General features: G+C 39.6%; 2 protein-coding genes across 2 annotated transcripts; both read left to right on the forward strand.

Moving 5' to 3' along the window:
• Positions 1 to 7,018: 7,018 nt before the first annotated feature.
• On the forward strand, positions 7,019 to 7,705 carry LOC106297237. Its single transcript, XM_013733516.1, has one exon. It carries the CDS (start codon positions 7,019 to 7,021, stop codon positions 7,703 to 7,705), a length of 687 nt encoding a protein of 228 aa, XP_013588970.1.
• Positions 7,706 to 11,272: 3,567 nt separating this feature from the next.
• Positions 11,273 to 12,568, forward strand: LOC106296994 (transcription factor DIVARICATA). The gene is made up of 2 exons (XM_013733268.1): positions 11,273 to 11,838; positions 11,932 to 12,568. Exons 1-2 carry the CDS (start codon positions 11,432 to 11,434, stop codon positions 12,422 to 12,424), a joined length of 900 nt encoding a protein of 299 aa, XP_013588722.1. The 5' UTR covers positions 11,273 to 11,431; the 3' UTR covers positions 12,425 to 12,568.
• Positions 12,569 to 13,205: the final 637 nt, after the last annotated feature.

Raw genomic sequence — 13,205 nt, forward strand, 5'->3', positions numbered from 1 at the left:
TGTCCACGATTTGTTGTCCACGATTTGACTGTCCATGATTCAACTTCAACAATGGATCATTGGCTTCTCTTGATGAACTCTCAGTTGATCTTGAACTAACTCCTTTACTTTGGTTCTATTTTCTTCTTCATTTCAACACTCCCCCTCAAGCTTGACCATAGGAGATCCTTGGGCAAGCTTGGAACTGAGAGTACTTGCCTCATTAAAAACCTAAGTGTGGAAAGCCTCATGGGATAAAACCATCACTTAGGGAAAAAGAGTGGAATTGGGAACAATGAGAAGGCCAGACCAGAAGGGAAAACGACCCCAATGGGGAGATTACCTTCGAGCCTGCTGCGTACGATTAGCCAGCCTTGCGGCGGCAAAAGGATTAGACGCCCGGAATTGGGATCTCTCTCGCATGCAAGCATTTCGCGCTAGTGGACACGGGGAGGGAGCAGGCGTGCAACCACCCTCATCCTAGGGATTGACCAGTGGGTTTATGAGTCTTATGATCAAGTTTAGGGACTCATAAACCCTAGATCATAGCCTTACTTCAATGGCAAGCAGGCACCAATGCCTTCCTTGCTTCACACTCAAAACTGCTTGGAAGTCTCAATGTGGCTGGTTCTTTGTCTCCCCCTTTCTTCTGACATCCTGCCATCATCAAAGTGATCCACGATTAGATTCTTATCATGAGCTCCAAGTACCTTATTCAAACAATGCACACACACATGCATCAATTCTCAAGGGGCAAACCTATTCAAACAAGAATAAGTATAGTTTAGGTACTTCCCTTGCATAAGAAGATAGACATTGGCTTCTCATATTAACACCCCTCCTCAAGCTTGACCTGAGAATGAGAGTATGTGGCCAAGCTTGGAAGATGAGAGCCAATGATGATCACCAATGCCTTGAGACCACAGCCTTCTTAACTTGAAGCTTCATCAACATGCTACTAGCACATATGCTATGGGCTGATTCATAGCTTCCCCACCAGAAGGTAACTGTTATAACTCCATGCCTTTGGCTGATCCATAGCTTCCCAACTGAAGGTAACTGTTCTAACTCCATGTAAAAGATGATCCAAAGCTCCCCAACTAGAATATAACTATTCTAACTCATGCCTTGGGCTGATCCATAGCTTCCCCACTGAAGGTAACTGTTCTAACTCCATGTAGAAGCTGATCCATAGCTTCCCAATCAGAAGGTAGCTGTTCTAACTCCAAGTTGTTTCTGTCCTTGTTGAATTCTTCTTGCAATGGCTTCTAGACAGACCATGAAAGCTCATTTACAGCCCCCCTCATGCTTGACTCCGAGTATAGGGGAGGAGATAAGCTTGATATGAGATTTTAAGCCACCTGGTCTACTCACAAACTATTTCTCCATGGTTAGGAATATGCATCTTGTGCAGGCTCTGATCAACATGAGAAGCCCCCGCCCCTCAAGCTTGACTCCGAGTATAGGGGAGGAGACAAGCTTGATATGAGCTTTTAAGCCACCTGGTCTACTCACAAATTATTTCTCCATGGTCAGGAATATACATCTTGTGCAGGCTCTGATCAACATGGGAAATCTGTCAAACCATCACTAAGACAAGCATCAATAGACAACAAGGGATCAGAACATGGATTTTCACCAAGTCTTATCTTTAAAACACATTTCAACCAAGCAATGGACAGGTATCTTTAAGATTCTATCCTAGCAAAACTCTCTGAATCCTAATCATCAAGACTAAGCATTCAGGAAACAGGACAATCAATTTCACTAAGGGCAGAAGCAAGACAATTCTTTAAGACAACTAACCTCAAGACAGTTTTACAACCTTAGGCAGATTCTAAACAAGATTGTGAGAATAGATATTTGAGTAACCAGAGGATAAATAGAAAGTAGAGAATGATGTAACTAGAGTATTAGTAGAATAATGATGGAGAATAAGTAACCTGAAAATCAGAGAATAAGAGAATGGAGAATTATTGCTCAAGAGTTCTAATGGACAGAGTTTTGCTATGTTTTCTTGAGTTTTGCGGAAGCTTTAACAGCCATGAGCATCCAATACTCATCAAGAGTTTGGTGCTTTAGTAGCTGAAACACAATGGACAATTGGACAATCAATTTATCCACTGATCTTAGACATGTGCCACTGGAATAACGCATGAACTGATGTTTTCCAGGGCTTGCAACAAGAGAACCATCAGAATAACACATGAACAAGTGCTTTCTGTGGCTTAGACAACAGTGAAACCAATGGATCAAAACAATTTGTCCACTGGTCAAAGAGATGTTCCATTAAGAAAAAAAACTATTATCCAATGGATAAAGTAAAATGGTGAAGCATTTTCGAAATCTTATATCTTCCTCAAGCTTGATACACAGATACTAAAAAGTTTTGACCAAGCTTACACTATATCAGAGTGGGAGAGAAATGATTTATTCAAAAACAGAGAGAAAATAGATAAGTTTGATCCCAAAAAAGAGCAACAAAGCTCTGATACCATGTTGGAATTCATGAGTGTTTGTCTCATGTTAAGAGAGTATTCAATTAACTTTTAACTGAATTCCCTTCAACCACACAATAGGAACTCACCATTAAAGATCAGAGACAACCAACTTGTGATTGAATCCTCACACAAAGCATAAATATAACCAAGAATCCTAGACAGTAAACTGATTATATTAGGCAGAGAATCTCTAGTTTGAATTTAATCCTTGAGAAGTAACACAACACTTTAGAGTTTGTGCACTTAAGATGAATGGGATTTAGAATCAGTAAGCTAGAGAAGTCCTCATTGCTTTACGAGATCTCAGGGGGCCGTTTCCGCCTTAACTTGCCTCAACTCGGGTTGATAATAACCGTTTTTTTTTTAATCCTTTGGCGGGATGTTGTTCCCCCAGTTCTTCAAGTGAGGTGACGAGGTTGTAGAACGGAGAATCCTTTGACATGACTCCGAGCCGCCTTTTCTTTAATGAGAAGTTTTCCTCATTGGTCCGGAACAAGACATCAGCTTCATCGGTTTCAAATGGGACGTCGGTTTTGGTTAAAAAGTTTGACATTGTGATTGAAGAACTTGTACCCTTATTTATATGTCGTAGTTATAATATGATCTCGTCTCTTACTATAACAAATATGAAGATTTCTTTATGTCGTATGAAGATCGTTACGAAATGGTGTATCATCAACTCGAGATCTCGTTGGGCTATGTTCGTAGAGGGAGAGAACTGCTTCCGTCGAACACATGACTGTATTTGAATCTCTTTAGCTAACGAGCTTTTCCTGGTCATCTGTTTATAATGCACATCCACTTCTTGTTTGTTTTTCGTGTAGAAAATATCAATTATTGCGTATCTTTCTTCTTTAAACAATTAGAATTGTTTAAAAGTCATGTTCGTGTAGTCACGCGGTGATAGGAATATGGTGATCTTTTTATTGGTTTCTCTTGAGTGGTGGGAACTCTTCTTTGCTGGAAGGTGAGAGAGGGATGCTTGTAGTCGTGGTTGTCCAACTTGTGAGCTTTCGTTCATGGAGGTCGAGTGGGTAGCAACCCTAGTTCAAATCCTATGATTCAGTTTATAGTCATCTCGAGCGAAGCATCGATTTCGTTGTCTTGAGTCGGACGCTTTCTTCATCGATTTCGAACAAGATATCAGCTTCATCGGTCTCGAGCAAGACATCGAGTTCGCGTAAATATAATCATATGAAAACGAGTTATATCCTTATTCGTGAGTATGAGAAGGTTCATTTTTGTAATTTTCTTATCTTCAGCGAAAAGAAAAACGTATTTTTGTGATGAATAGTAAAGAAATACATCTCCTTTTCTTCTCGTTGAATAATCAAGTGGTGGAGGAAGCATTTAACCATTATGAAAACATAATGGTTCAGTTTCGTGGAAATGAAGTAATCAACAAAGTCGTTGCTCTTGCTGAGTGAGGGGGATTCTCTTTAACTCACAAGCTCTTCAGCCTTGGGATGTCGTTTGCGGAGGCGTGCTCCATTTGAGAATTTGATATAAAGCTTCTCTTTGATCAAATCACGCAGTGGAAGCTCTGTTCTTGTTCTCATATTTGTCTTCGTTGTAACTTCTCTCATCCAACTTATTGTAGTGGTGATCCCACCTTATTGTGACAGAAATATGACGGTTTTTGAACTTGTTCTTTCTTTTCTTATGAGAGCTTGTGCTCTTGTCTGATAAGAGGGTGGAAGAAGATTCTTATTATCTTGAATTCATGATAATATTATCGTTCTGTTTATAGTTTTCTCCATTCTTGGTTTTATCGAGCAGCTTTGTCGGATGAAAGATTATATTCTGGCCAAATATGTTACCGTATCTGACTCGTGAAGCGATGGCGAACATGTTACTGGTCTTTAAGACTCGGGCTCTTCTTCTTTGAAAAGTATGTGTCTTTTTTTCATTATCGTAATCAAAATATGATTCGTCTCTTGTTGTAATATAGACACGTCTTTACTATATGCAAACTACATAGGATCGAGTGTCTTCCCTTCTCAAATAATCTGAATCGTTTTGTCGTCATGGTGGTGCTTTGTAATCGATGATAACAATAGAAATATAATGGCTTTTCAATTGTTCCTCTGGCTCCTTGAGAGCTCTCGTTCGTGGAAGTGAAACTAGTAATCTCGAGTTCACGAACTCTCTTTCATTCAACGTCGGGAAAATTTTTTTTCGGTGATCGGTAAATCGTCAAGTGCTTATATCTGATGAACTTTAAATGACCATTTAGAGTTCTGTATCGTGAGTTGAAACTCATGTTTTTTCTTATTATAATGAACATATCCGATGTTTCTGTAGGAGAAGTTTCGTTGTCCATCAGTATATAGACATCTTTGATCTTGGTATAAACGGTCATGTTGCTTAGGCTTAGCCAATATGGGAGACTGCGAGACGGATCGGAAAACAGAACAAGATAACTTGATCACCAAACAAGTTAAGGTTTCACCATGGATCAAGCAAACGGTGGGTGTCGTAATGTCAAAACAGCTTCACAGGTGATGAAGGAAGAAGCTTGAGATGCAAGCAAGAGTGAGATGGTGATCCATTCAACTTGATATGATCTCTTAGGCAGTGATTTTCACGACTGAGACCTCGTTCCCGTGGTTCTCCGGTGACTCACGGCTCATGCTGGTGGAGATCGGTATCGGTGGTGGTAAGGCACGGCTCCGGCTTTGTGTGTCTTTCTTCCCACTCAGCTTTCTCACGCTCTTCATAGTACGGGTCCGGTACGTGACAATGGCAAGACAACGTCGTTTGGCTCTCAAGCACATGGCTCAGCGAGCTTTTTCCTTCTCGTTCTTTCAATCATGTGGTCAAAAAGACTATGTCTCTATTATCTTTATGATTGAAACGTGTTTGACTTTGCTGCTGGCTCGCTTCGTCCTTATTTTGCTTTCGGTAGAAGATTGGGAAAATAGAAAAAGGTGCTTCTAGTTTCTTGTTCCTGATAAGCCTCGAATCGGTTTTCAGAAACGACACGAAGATGGGATATGGGTTGAGATCGATGGTGGCAAGTCGTCTACTTTTTCCAGTGCAGAACGGTTTGCTCGATGATCTCGGTGGAGTTTTGGCTTCGATCTTCGTGTCGGGTTTGGAGAGATCAGTATTATCGTTTCATGGTTCAGTAGTAACAATGGTATCGGAGGTCAGATCCATTCTCGTGCTTTCGAAGCTTAGGATCGGGTTCCAAGTAAGGATGTCTTTTGTCTATCTTCCCCACAGTCGGCGCCAAAATGTAGATCCTAAAATCTACACTAAGTATTTGATAGTGTTTGAGAAATAAAACTAGGGAAGAAAGAACTTCGTGGGCGACAATATCCTCAGAACACAACAATAGAATTAGGTTCGATTCGTCGAAAATGGAATTTGTTCTTCGTGTCAAACAACATCGAGACCTCGGAAGAGAAAAAGGATCGTGACTGAACTCGGGATCGAGCTGCCTACGTACCCGTCAAGGGATCAAGTCTGAACGTAGTTTGGTTATTGTCATCTCGAGTGAGATGTCGGTTTTATCGGTCTTGTATCTTTTGCGAATGAATGATGAATCTATAAGAACTCGGATCGGTTACATATGATCTCGTTAGATCAGACATCGTATGAAGAGCTCTCGTCTTCTCGTTGAGGTCTCGTGAGATAAGAAGGATTTTAGTCTGATCAAATACATGGCTGTAATTGATCCGTAAAGCAAGCAACAATATGTTGTTGATCCCGTCTCCTTGCCCCGTGTTGGTTTGATTTATGTTGGAGAAGTGGGATGATAATCAAGAAAGCACGTGTCTTCTTCCTTGTATTTTTAGTGTCAACGTTCATGATTCTGTTTATTTATTTTGTGGAAAGTAAAGTGCTCCAGCCCCCTTTGCAAAAGCCATCTTGTTCTTCTTTTATAGGAGGGTGTTGACTCTTCTAAGTTTGGTGAGTTTGTTACACGTGTTCCTCACATTTAGCTTTGACTCCTTTCTACATTATTCAAGTTACGAGCTACCTTCCGAGATATGGGGGATCTTTTAGACTTATTCTTTGATCCAAGCCAAAGATCTCATTTGACTCGTGCGGGCTCTATGAGCCGATATTACGTCCCTCTGGGCTGGTTTTAAACCCAACTCGAGTTAATGCTAACCGGTCTTCTAATTCTTTTAGCGGGATGGATTTAGTACAAAATCCAGTATCAACACTCGTGTATGCCTCCAAAGTGACATGTTAAGGCCATTGGTCTTACCTTTGTTGGATTAAGCTTGAAGAGCAAGGAAGCTTAGAGATAAGCATGAGGCCTAATCCTACCGAGATATGGATAGATATGTTTAGGAGTTATCTAAATGTATTGTTTAATAGGATTAGGAAATAATAAACTCTATATAAGGAGATGTCAAGGTGTGACATAACTTACAAGAGTTTAGAGATTGAGAGCTTAAGTTTTGAGCATATTTTCTTAAGCTAATAAGAGAGGCATTCTTCTATAATCTTTGAGTTCTATATTTGGTATGAGAGCTTTCAGAAAAATCAACCTCGGTTGATAATTTGAATAACGATCGAGAATGGGAGACCTAGCAATAATATCGACTGCGAAATCGAAGGATGGAGAGCAATCCTCCATCAAGTGTCCGATGTTGAACTCAACCAACTACATGGTGTGGGCGATACGGATGAGGAATTTTCTTAAGATTCATAAGGTGTGGAGTAATGTCGAGAACGGAACGGACGAGAATGATAAGAACGACGTAGCAATTGCTTTGTTGTTCCGAGCAATACCCGAGACCTTGGTTCTGCAAGTTGGAGAGTTGAACACTGCGAAGAAGGTGTGGGATGCTGTCAGGGCTCGACATGTTGGTGCAGAGAGGGTAAAGGAAGCCAGGTTGCAGACTTTAATGGCAGAGTTTGATAGGTTGAAGATGAAAGACACCACGAAGATCGACGACTTCGTCGGCAAGCTATCAGAGCTTTCTTCTAAGTCCAGTGCTTTGGGAGAGGAGATTGAGGAACCAAAACTCGTCAAGAAGTTTCTTAAGTGCCTTCCTCGCAAGAAGTATATACACATTGTCGCAGCTCTTGAACAAGTGCTTGATCTCAAGACCACGAGTTTTGAAGATATTGTGGGGCGCTTGAAGGCCTATGAAGAACGTGTTCAGGAGGAAGATGGCAATCAGGAAGATCAAAGCAAGCTTATGTATTCTAATGCAGAGCAGCAATCCACGCGTGATTCTCAGGATGATAGAGGGTATTGAGGCAGAGGAGGACGGACTAACAGGGGCTGAGGACGTGGACGCTATGGGGGAAGAGACACATCGAGAATAATGTGTTTCCGTTGTGACAAGATGGGTCACTACGCCACCACTTGTCCAGACCGTCTCCTCAAGTTGCAAGAAACGCAAGAACAAGAAAGAGATGATACACAAGATGCAGACGAGCTTATGATGCATGAGGTGATCTATCTTAATGAAGAGAAGGTAATGCTGAGCAGATACGAATCTTGTGGAGAGGATAATATGTGGTATCTGGACAATGGAGCCAGTAACCACATGACTGGAGATCGTCGATACTTCAAGAGAGTTAATGAGAGCATCACAGGAAAGGTCAAATTTGGGGATGACTCTCGCATAGACATCAAGGGAAAGGGGTTCCATTGAGTTTATAGACAGAAACGGAGAAACGAGAACAATGTGTGATGTCTACTACATACCTGACTTGAAGAGTAATATCATCAGTCTCGGACAAGCCACAGAATCAGGCTGCGATATAAGGCTGAAAAGAGAATGTTTGACTATGCATGATCAGGATGGTAAGTTGTTAAGGAGAGTTTAGAGTGGGTGAAGATCAAAGCAAGCTTATGTATTCTAATGCAGAGCAGCAATCCACGCGTGATTCTCAGGATGATAGAGGGTATTGAGGCAGAGGAGGACGGACTAACAGGGGCTGAGGACGTGGACGCTATGGGGGAAGAGACACATCGAGAATAATGTGTTTCCGTTGTGACAAGATGGGTCACTACGCCACCACTTGTCCAGACCGTCTCCTCAAGTTGCAAGAAACGCAAGAACAAGAAAGAGATGATACACAAGATGCAGACGAGCTTATGATGCATGAGGTGATCTATCTTAATGAAGAGAAGGTAATGCTGAGCAGATACGAATCTTGTGGAGAGGATAATATGTGGTATCTGGACAATGGAGCCAGTAACCACATGACTGGAGATCGTCGATACTTCAAGAGAGTTAATGAGAGCATCACAGGAAAGGTCAAATTTGGGGATGACTCTCGCATAGACATCAAGGGAAAGGGGTTCCATTGAGTTTATAGACAGAAACGGAGAAACGAGAACAATGTGTGATGTCTACTACATACCTGACTTGAAGAGTAATATCATCAGTCTCGGACAAGCCACAGAATCAGGCTGCGATATAAGGCTGAAAAGAGAATGTTTGACTATGCATGATCAGGATGGTAAGTTGTTAAGGAGAGTTTAGAGTGGGTTTTACAAGTATTAGGCTGCCTTAAGAGAGAAAGAGTTAAGGCAGCCTCTAAACCATAATGTTTAACTCTCTACATTGTGAATATTGTTTAGACACAAGATAGAGAGATAGAGCCACGAATTTAGACCGAAATAAACTTGAATATTGATGCTAGTTGGTGTTACAAGAGATGGTGAAGGTCTTTAAATAGACAATCACTTACAATAAACAATTACTAAATCAGGGAAAAACTAAACAACTAATATAATGGGGAATTGGAAGAGGCCAAGAGGATTTGGACAAGGAGAGGCACAACCAGATGAGGAGAAAGGGATATAAGAGAGGATGGCACAGTCTGCTTGAGTGAAAGTGATATGAGTAAGGTGCATTCTTCATGGTTTGATAGTGAAAAGTCTGGTTGCTTCTCCAAACTCCCATGTGACTTCTTCTTGTCCAATACTGACCAGAAATAAACTTTTACATCCAAACTTAGTTTACTTGAAGCTTAAACATGTTTGGGAACTTTCGATTCAGCTGTCCACAGTTCAGCTGTCCACTATTTATTGTCCATGGTCAAGTGTCCACGATTTGTTGTCCACGATTTGTTGTCCACGATTTGACTATCCATGATTCAACTTCAACAATGGATCATTGGCTTCTCTTGATGAACTCTCAGTTGATCTTGAACTAACTTCTTTAGTCTGATTCTATTTTCTTCTTCATTTCAACAAAGTTAAACTAAAAGCATTTTATAGAATTGCTGATTCTTTTTTTCAAAGTTATTAGGATTTTCGAGATTCCAGTTTTGAAATTTGGAAGCATATAGATATTTTTTTGGGTGCTCTCTTAACCATATTCAATATACAACTTAGTTCAACAAGAAAATAGGAACTACTGTTTTTAGTTTTCTTCTTCTATACAAACAAACGTGCTTACAAACTATTATAAGTAAGATCATTATAATTTTTCATATTGTTATACATTTATAAGACTTTAATGAACAAGATTTTGTTTGGTGGAGTTCATAATTAACAAATACGATGATGTAAGTTCTATAATTCGTATTATTTTGTGAGTTAGTATTACGTATGTGATTTATATTGTTAACGTAATAAATTTCATTTTGTTTTGAGAAAATTGTTAACGTAATAATTATAGTTTGTTGGTGTATATTATATGAGTAATTTAGCCCACGTTCTTTTGTGTATTTGATGTAGCATCTGAATACCACATTTAGATATTACATTCATATATTGTTCATTTTTATAGTTAGTATTTTTATAGTTAGTATTGGCAGAAAAAGCGATTTTATAGTTTTAGCAGAAAAACTTGATTTTTGGTTTGGGCAGAAAAATGAGATTTTCTAGTTTTGAAAAATGAGATTTTCTAGTTTTGAAAAATGAGATTTTCTAGTTTTGGCGGAAAATTTTAATTTTTAGTTTTGGAGGGAGACGTGATTTTTTTGTTTTGGCTGGAAAAGAAAATTTTCTTGTTTCGGCGAAAAAATGCAATTTCTTGTTTTGTCGGGAAAACGTAATTTTTTCAATTTTTGTGAAAAAACGTGATTTCGATTTTGGTGGAAAAACGTTATTTTTGATTTTGACGAAAAAAACATAATTTTATGATTAAAAATAAAATAAAATAATTATAATAACTAATTTAATTAATTTTTATATTTCTATTAAAGGTATTTAAGTTTTTTTTTAATTTTGAGATGCAAATGTGTCATTCAACCTCTACTTTTTTTTACATTTTAAATATCTGGATATTCTAGATATTTTTGATGCTGCATCTCGATGTTGATAGAATAGTGTGCGAACGAACAATATTTGAATGTTAACATCCGGATGCAGCGTTTGGATAGAGAAACGAACATGGTCTTAATGCGCGTGTACACACACTCCCTAAATTTGGACGCATATTCATTTACCAAAGAATTACATTCATGTTTTCCGAATGCTTATTTCTGATTCCATGCAATATACTGTAGATAGATAGATAATACGATTGACACATCACTAAGCTCCTCTCTCTATCTCAAAAACATATTACGACCTTACTAATATTTAACATTGGTTTCCGACAAAAAACATAAACCAAAAATTACCAAATCTCTAAAGAGTGAGGAGGAGCAATTTAAAAGAAAATTGAGGGTGATCGTACGTCAACTACAAGAATCTTATCTTGTGCCTACTCTCGACACAATAGAAAACGAACCCAACTGATTGATGCTTGTGAATAAGTTAAAGTCCCCATCAAACCTCTTATCCTGCGCACATGTCCTCTCTTATCCTGCGCATATACACTGTCCACTCTTATCGTGCGCACCTGGAAAACAAAAGAAGTTTTACACAAAACTCCAAAAAGCAAAGAATCTGACCCATTCACATACGTTTCACAAACACCATCATGCCCACCACACGATCAAAGAAGAGAGTAAGAGAGGAGAGAGAAGCATAGAAAAGAGAGAGAGAGAGAAACAGGGATTGAAGCAAGAATCAAATGGAGAGTGTAGCAGTGACATGGAGCAGAGAAGAAGAGAAATCATTCGAGAACGCAATTGCTATACATTGTGTAGAAGAAGAGATAACAGAGGAACAATGGAGCAAAATGGCGTCAACGGTTCCAACAAAAACATTAGAACAAGTAAAGAAACATTACCAAATCCTTTTAGAAGACGTGAAGGCAATAGAGAACGGACAAGTCCCATTACCTCGTTATCACAGAACCGGAGACGAAGCTGCAGAAGCTTCTCCTCCGAACAGAGACTGTCATTCCTCCGGTGGAAGCGGATCACCGGAGAAGAAACCAAACCACGGAGTCTCCGGGACAAATGGCGGCGGAAGAAGTAGTTCAAGACATGAGCAGGAGAGAAGAAAAGGGATTCCATGGACAGAAGAAGAGCATAGGTGTCTCCTTCTTCCTCACTTCATCTTAAAGAAAGTGGAAAAGATGTTACCTTTATTCAAATGCTCTGTTTTTTTGTTTTCTTGTTCTTGAAGGTTGTTTCTGTTGGGTTTGGAGAAATTTGGGAAGGGAGATTGGAGAAGCATCTCAAGGAACTTTGTGATCACAAGAACACCAACTCAAGTAGCAAGTCATGCTCAAAAATACTTCATCAGGCTTAACTCGATGAACCGAGATCGAAGACGGTCTAGCATTCATGACATCACTTCTGTGAACAATCAAGCTCCTGCGGTTACAGGACAACAACAACAAGTAGCTAAACCTAGACCAGCACAGCCGCAACCGCATCATCCGACAATGGCTGGAGTAGGGATGTATGGCAGTGCGCCTGTGGGACAACCGATCATCGCACCACCTGATCATATGGGTTCAGCTGTTGGAACACCTGTGATGCTTCCACCTCCAATGGGAGCTCATCATCATCATCATCATCATCCCCATCATCTTGGAGTTGCTCCTTATGCTCTACCGGCTTATCCGGTTCCACCGATACCGCAACAACATCCAACACCATCGACTATGCACTGAGTACAAGAGTTAGTGAAAACTGACACTACATTGTAATGTAAACTTGTGTACATTTATCAAATTGAATAGCGGGCAATAATGTACAGCAGAGGAATCTGTTTTTCTCATTTCAGTGATCTATGATCTTTTAAGGAATTTTTAGTACATTTCTTGAAAAAAAGATTTTAATAATAATTTATGTTCAGAAGGGAAACAGATATGTGGCCATGTTTTGATCTAGAAATTTCAAGAAATAGGACAAAACATAGAAGTGTCGTGAAACATAGGATTTAGAGCTGTAAGTTTATGTGTATATTATTAATGAATAAGTGTTCATTTTATATAAGGGTTACAAGAGAGATAAATGGAAATAAAAGAATAGAAAAGATTACAAATCATAAACATAAACGAATAAGGAAAACATAGATGTAGTCGTCTCTCTCTCTCTCCTCAATAGGCCGACTCTCTCTCCTCTCTCTCTCTCCTGCGGATGGGCCGGTTTATGGATCGGGCCTGTAACACCCCCAAACCGTTTTAGACATCAGTCAGTCAGCCGGGCAAGAATATGCCCGAACGACCTTCCTCTGCCAAGTCCGAAAGTGTCACAACGGGTTTAGAATAGACTTTCCAAGTCACAAACATAACTCTGTAACCCAGAATATCCATTCAAAACTCGTTTCCTCTAATCTTCGGCCTAAGGCTTTGCAACCCGTACCAAATCATAGAGTTGTGTTAGGTTGGACTAACCTAATATCAGATTCAACACGTCATGAATATAAAACATACTTTATTCCATATATAA

Source organism: Brassica oleracea, chromosome C6 (genome assembly GCF_000695525.1).
Source record: "Brassica oleracea var. oleracea cultivar TO1000 chromosome C6, BOL, whole genome shotgun sequence".
NCBI lineage: Eukaryota > Viridiplantae > Streptophyta > Magnoliopsida > Brassicales > Brassicaceae > Brassica > Brassica oleracea.

What these genes read in the sequence shown, in the direction of transcription:
- LOC106296994 (XM_013733268.1), top strand. Translation starts at nt 11,432, where the DNA reads ATGGAGAGTGTAGCAGTGACATGGAGCAGAGAAGAAGAGAAATCATTC. An exon ending in TGGACAGAAGAAGAGCATAG is followed by an intron (nt 11,839 to 11,931) that starts GTGTCTCCTTCT and finishes TTGTTCTTGAAG; the next exon opens with GTTGTTTCTGTTGGGTTTGG.
- LOC106297237 (XM_013733516.1), top strand. Translation starts at nt 7,019, where the DNA reads ATGGGAGACCTAGCAATAATATCGACTGCGAAATCGAAGGATGGAGAG.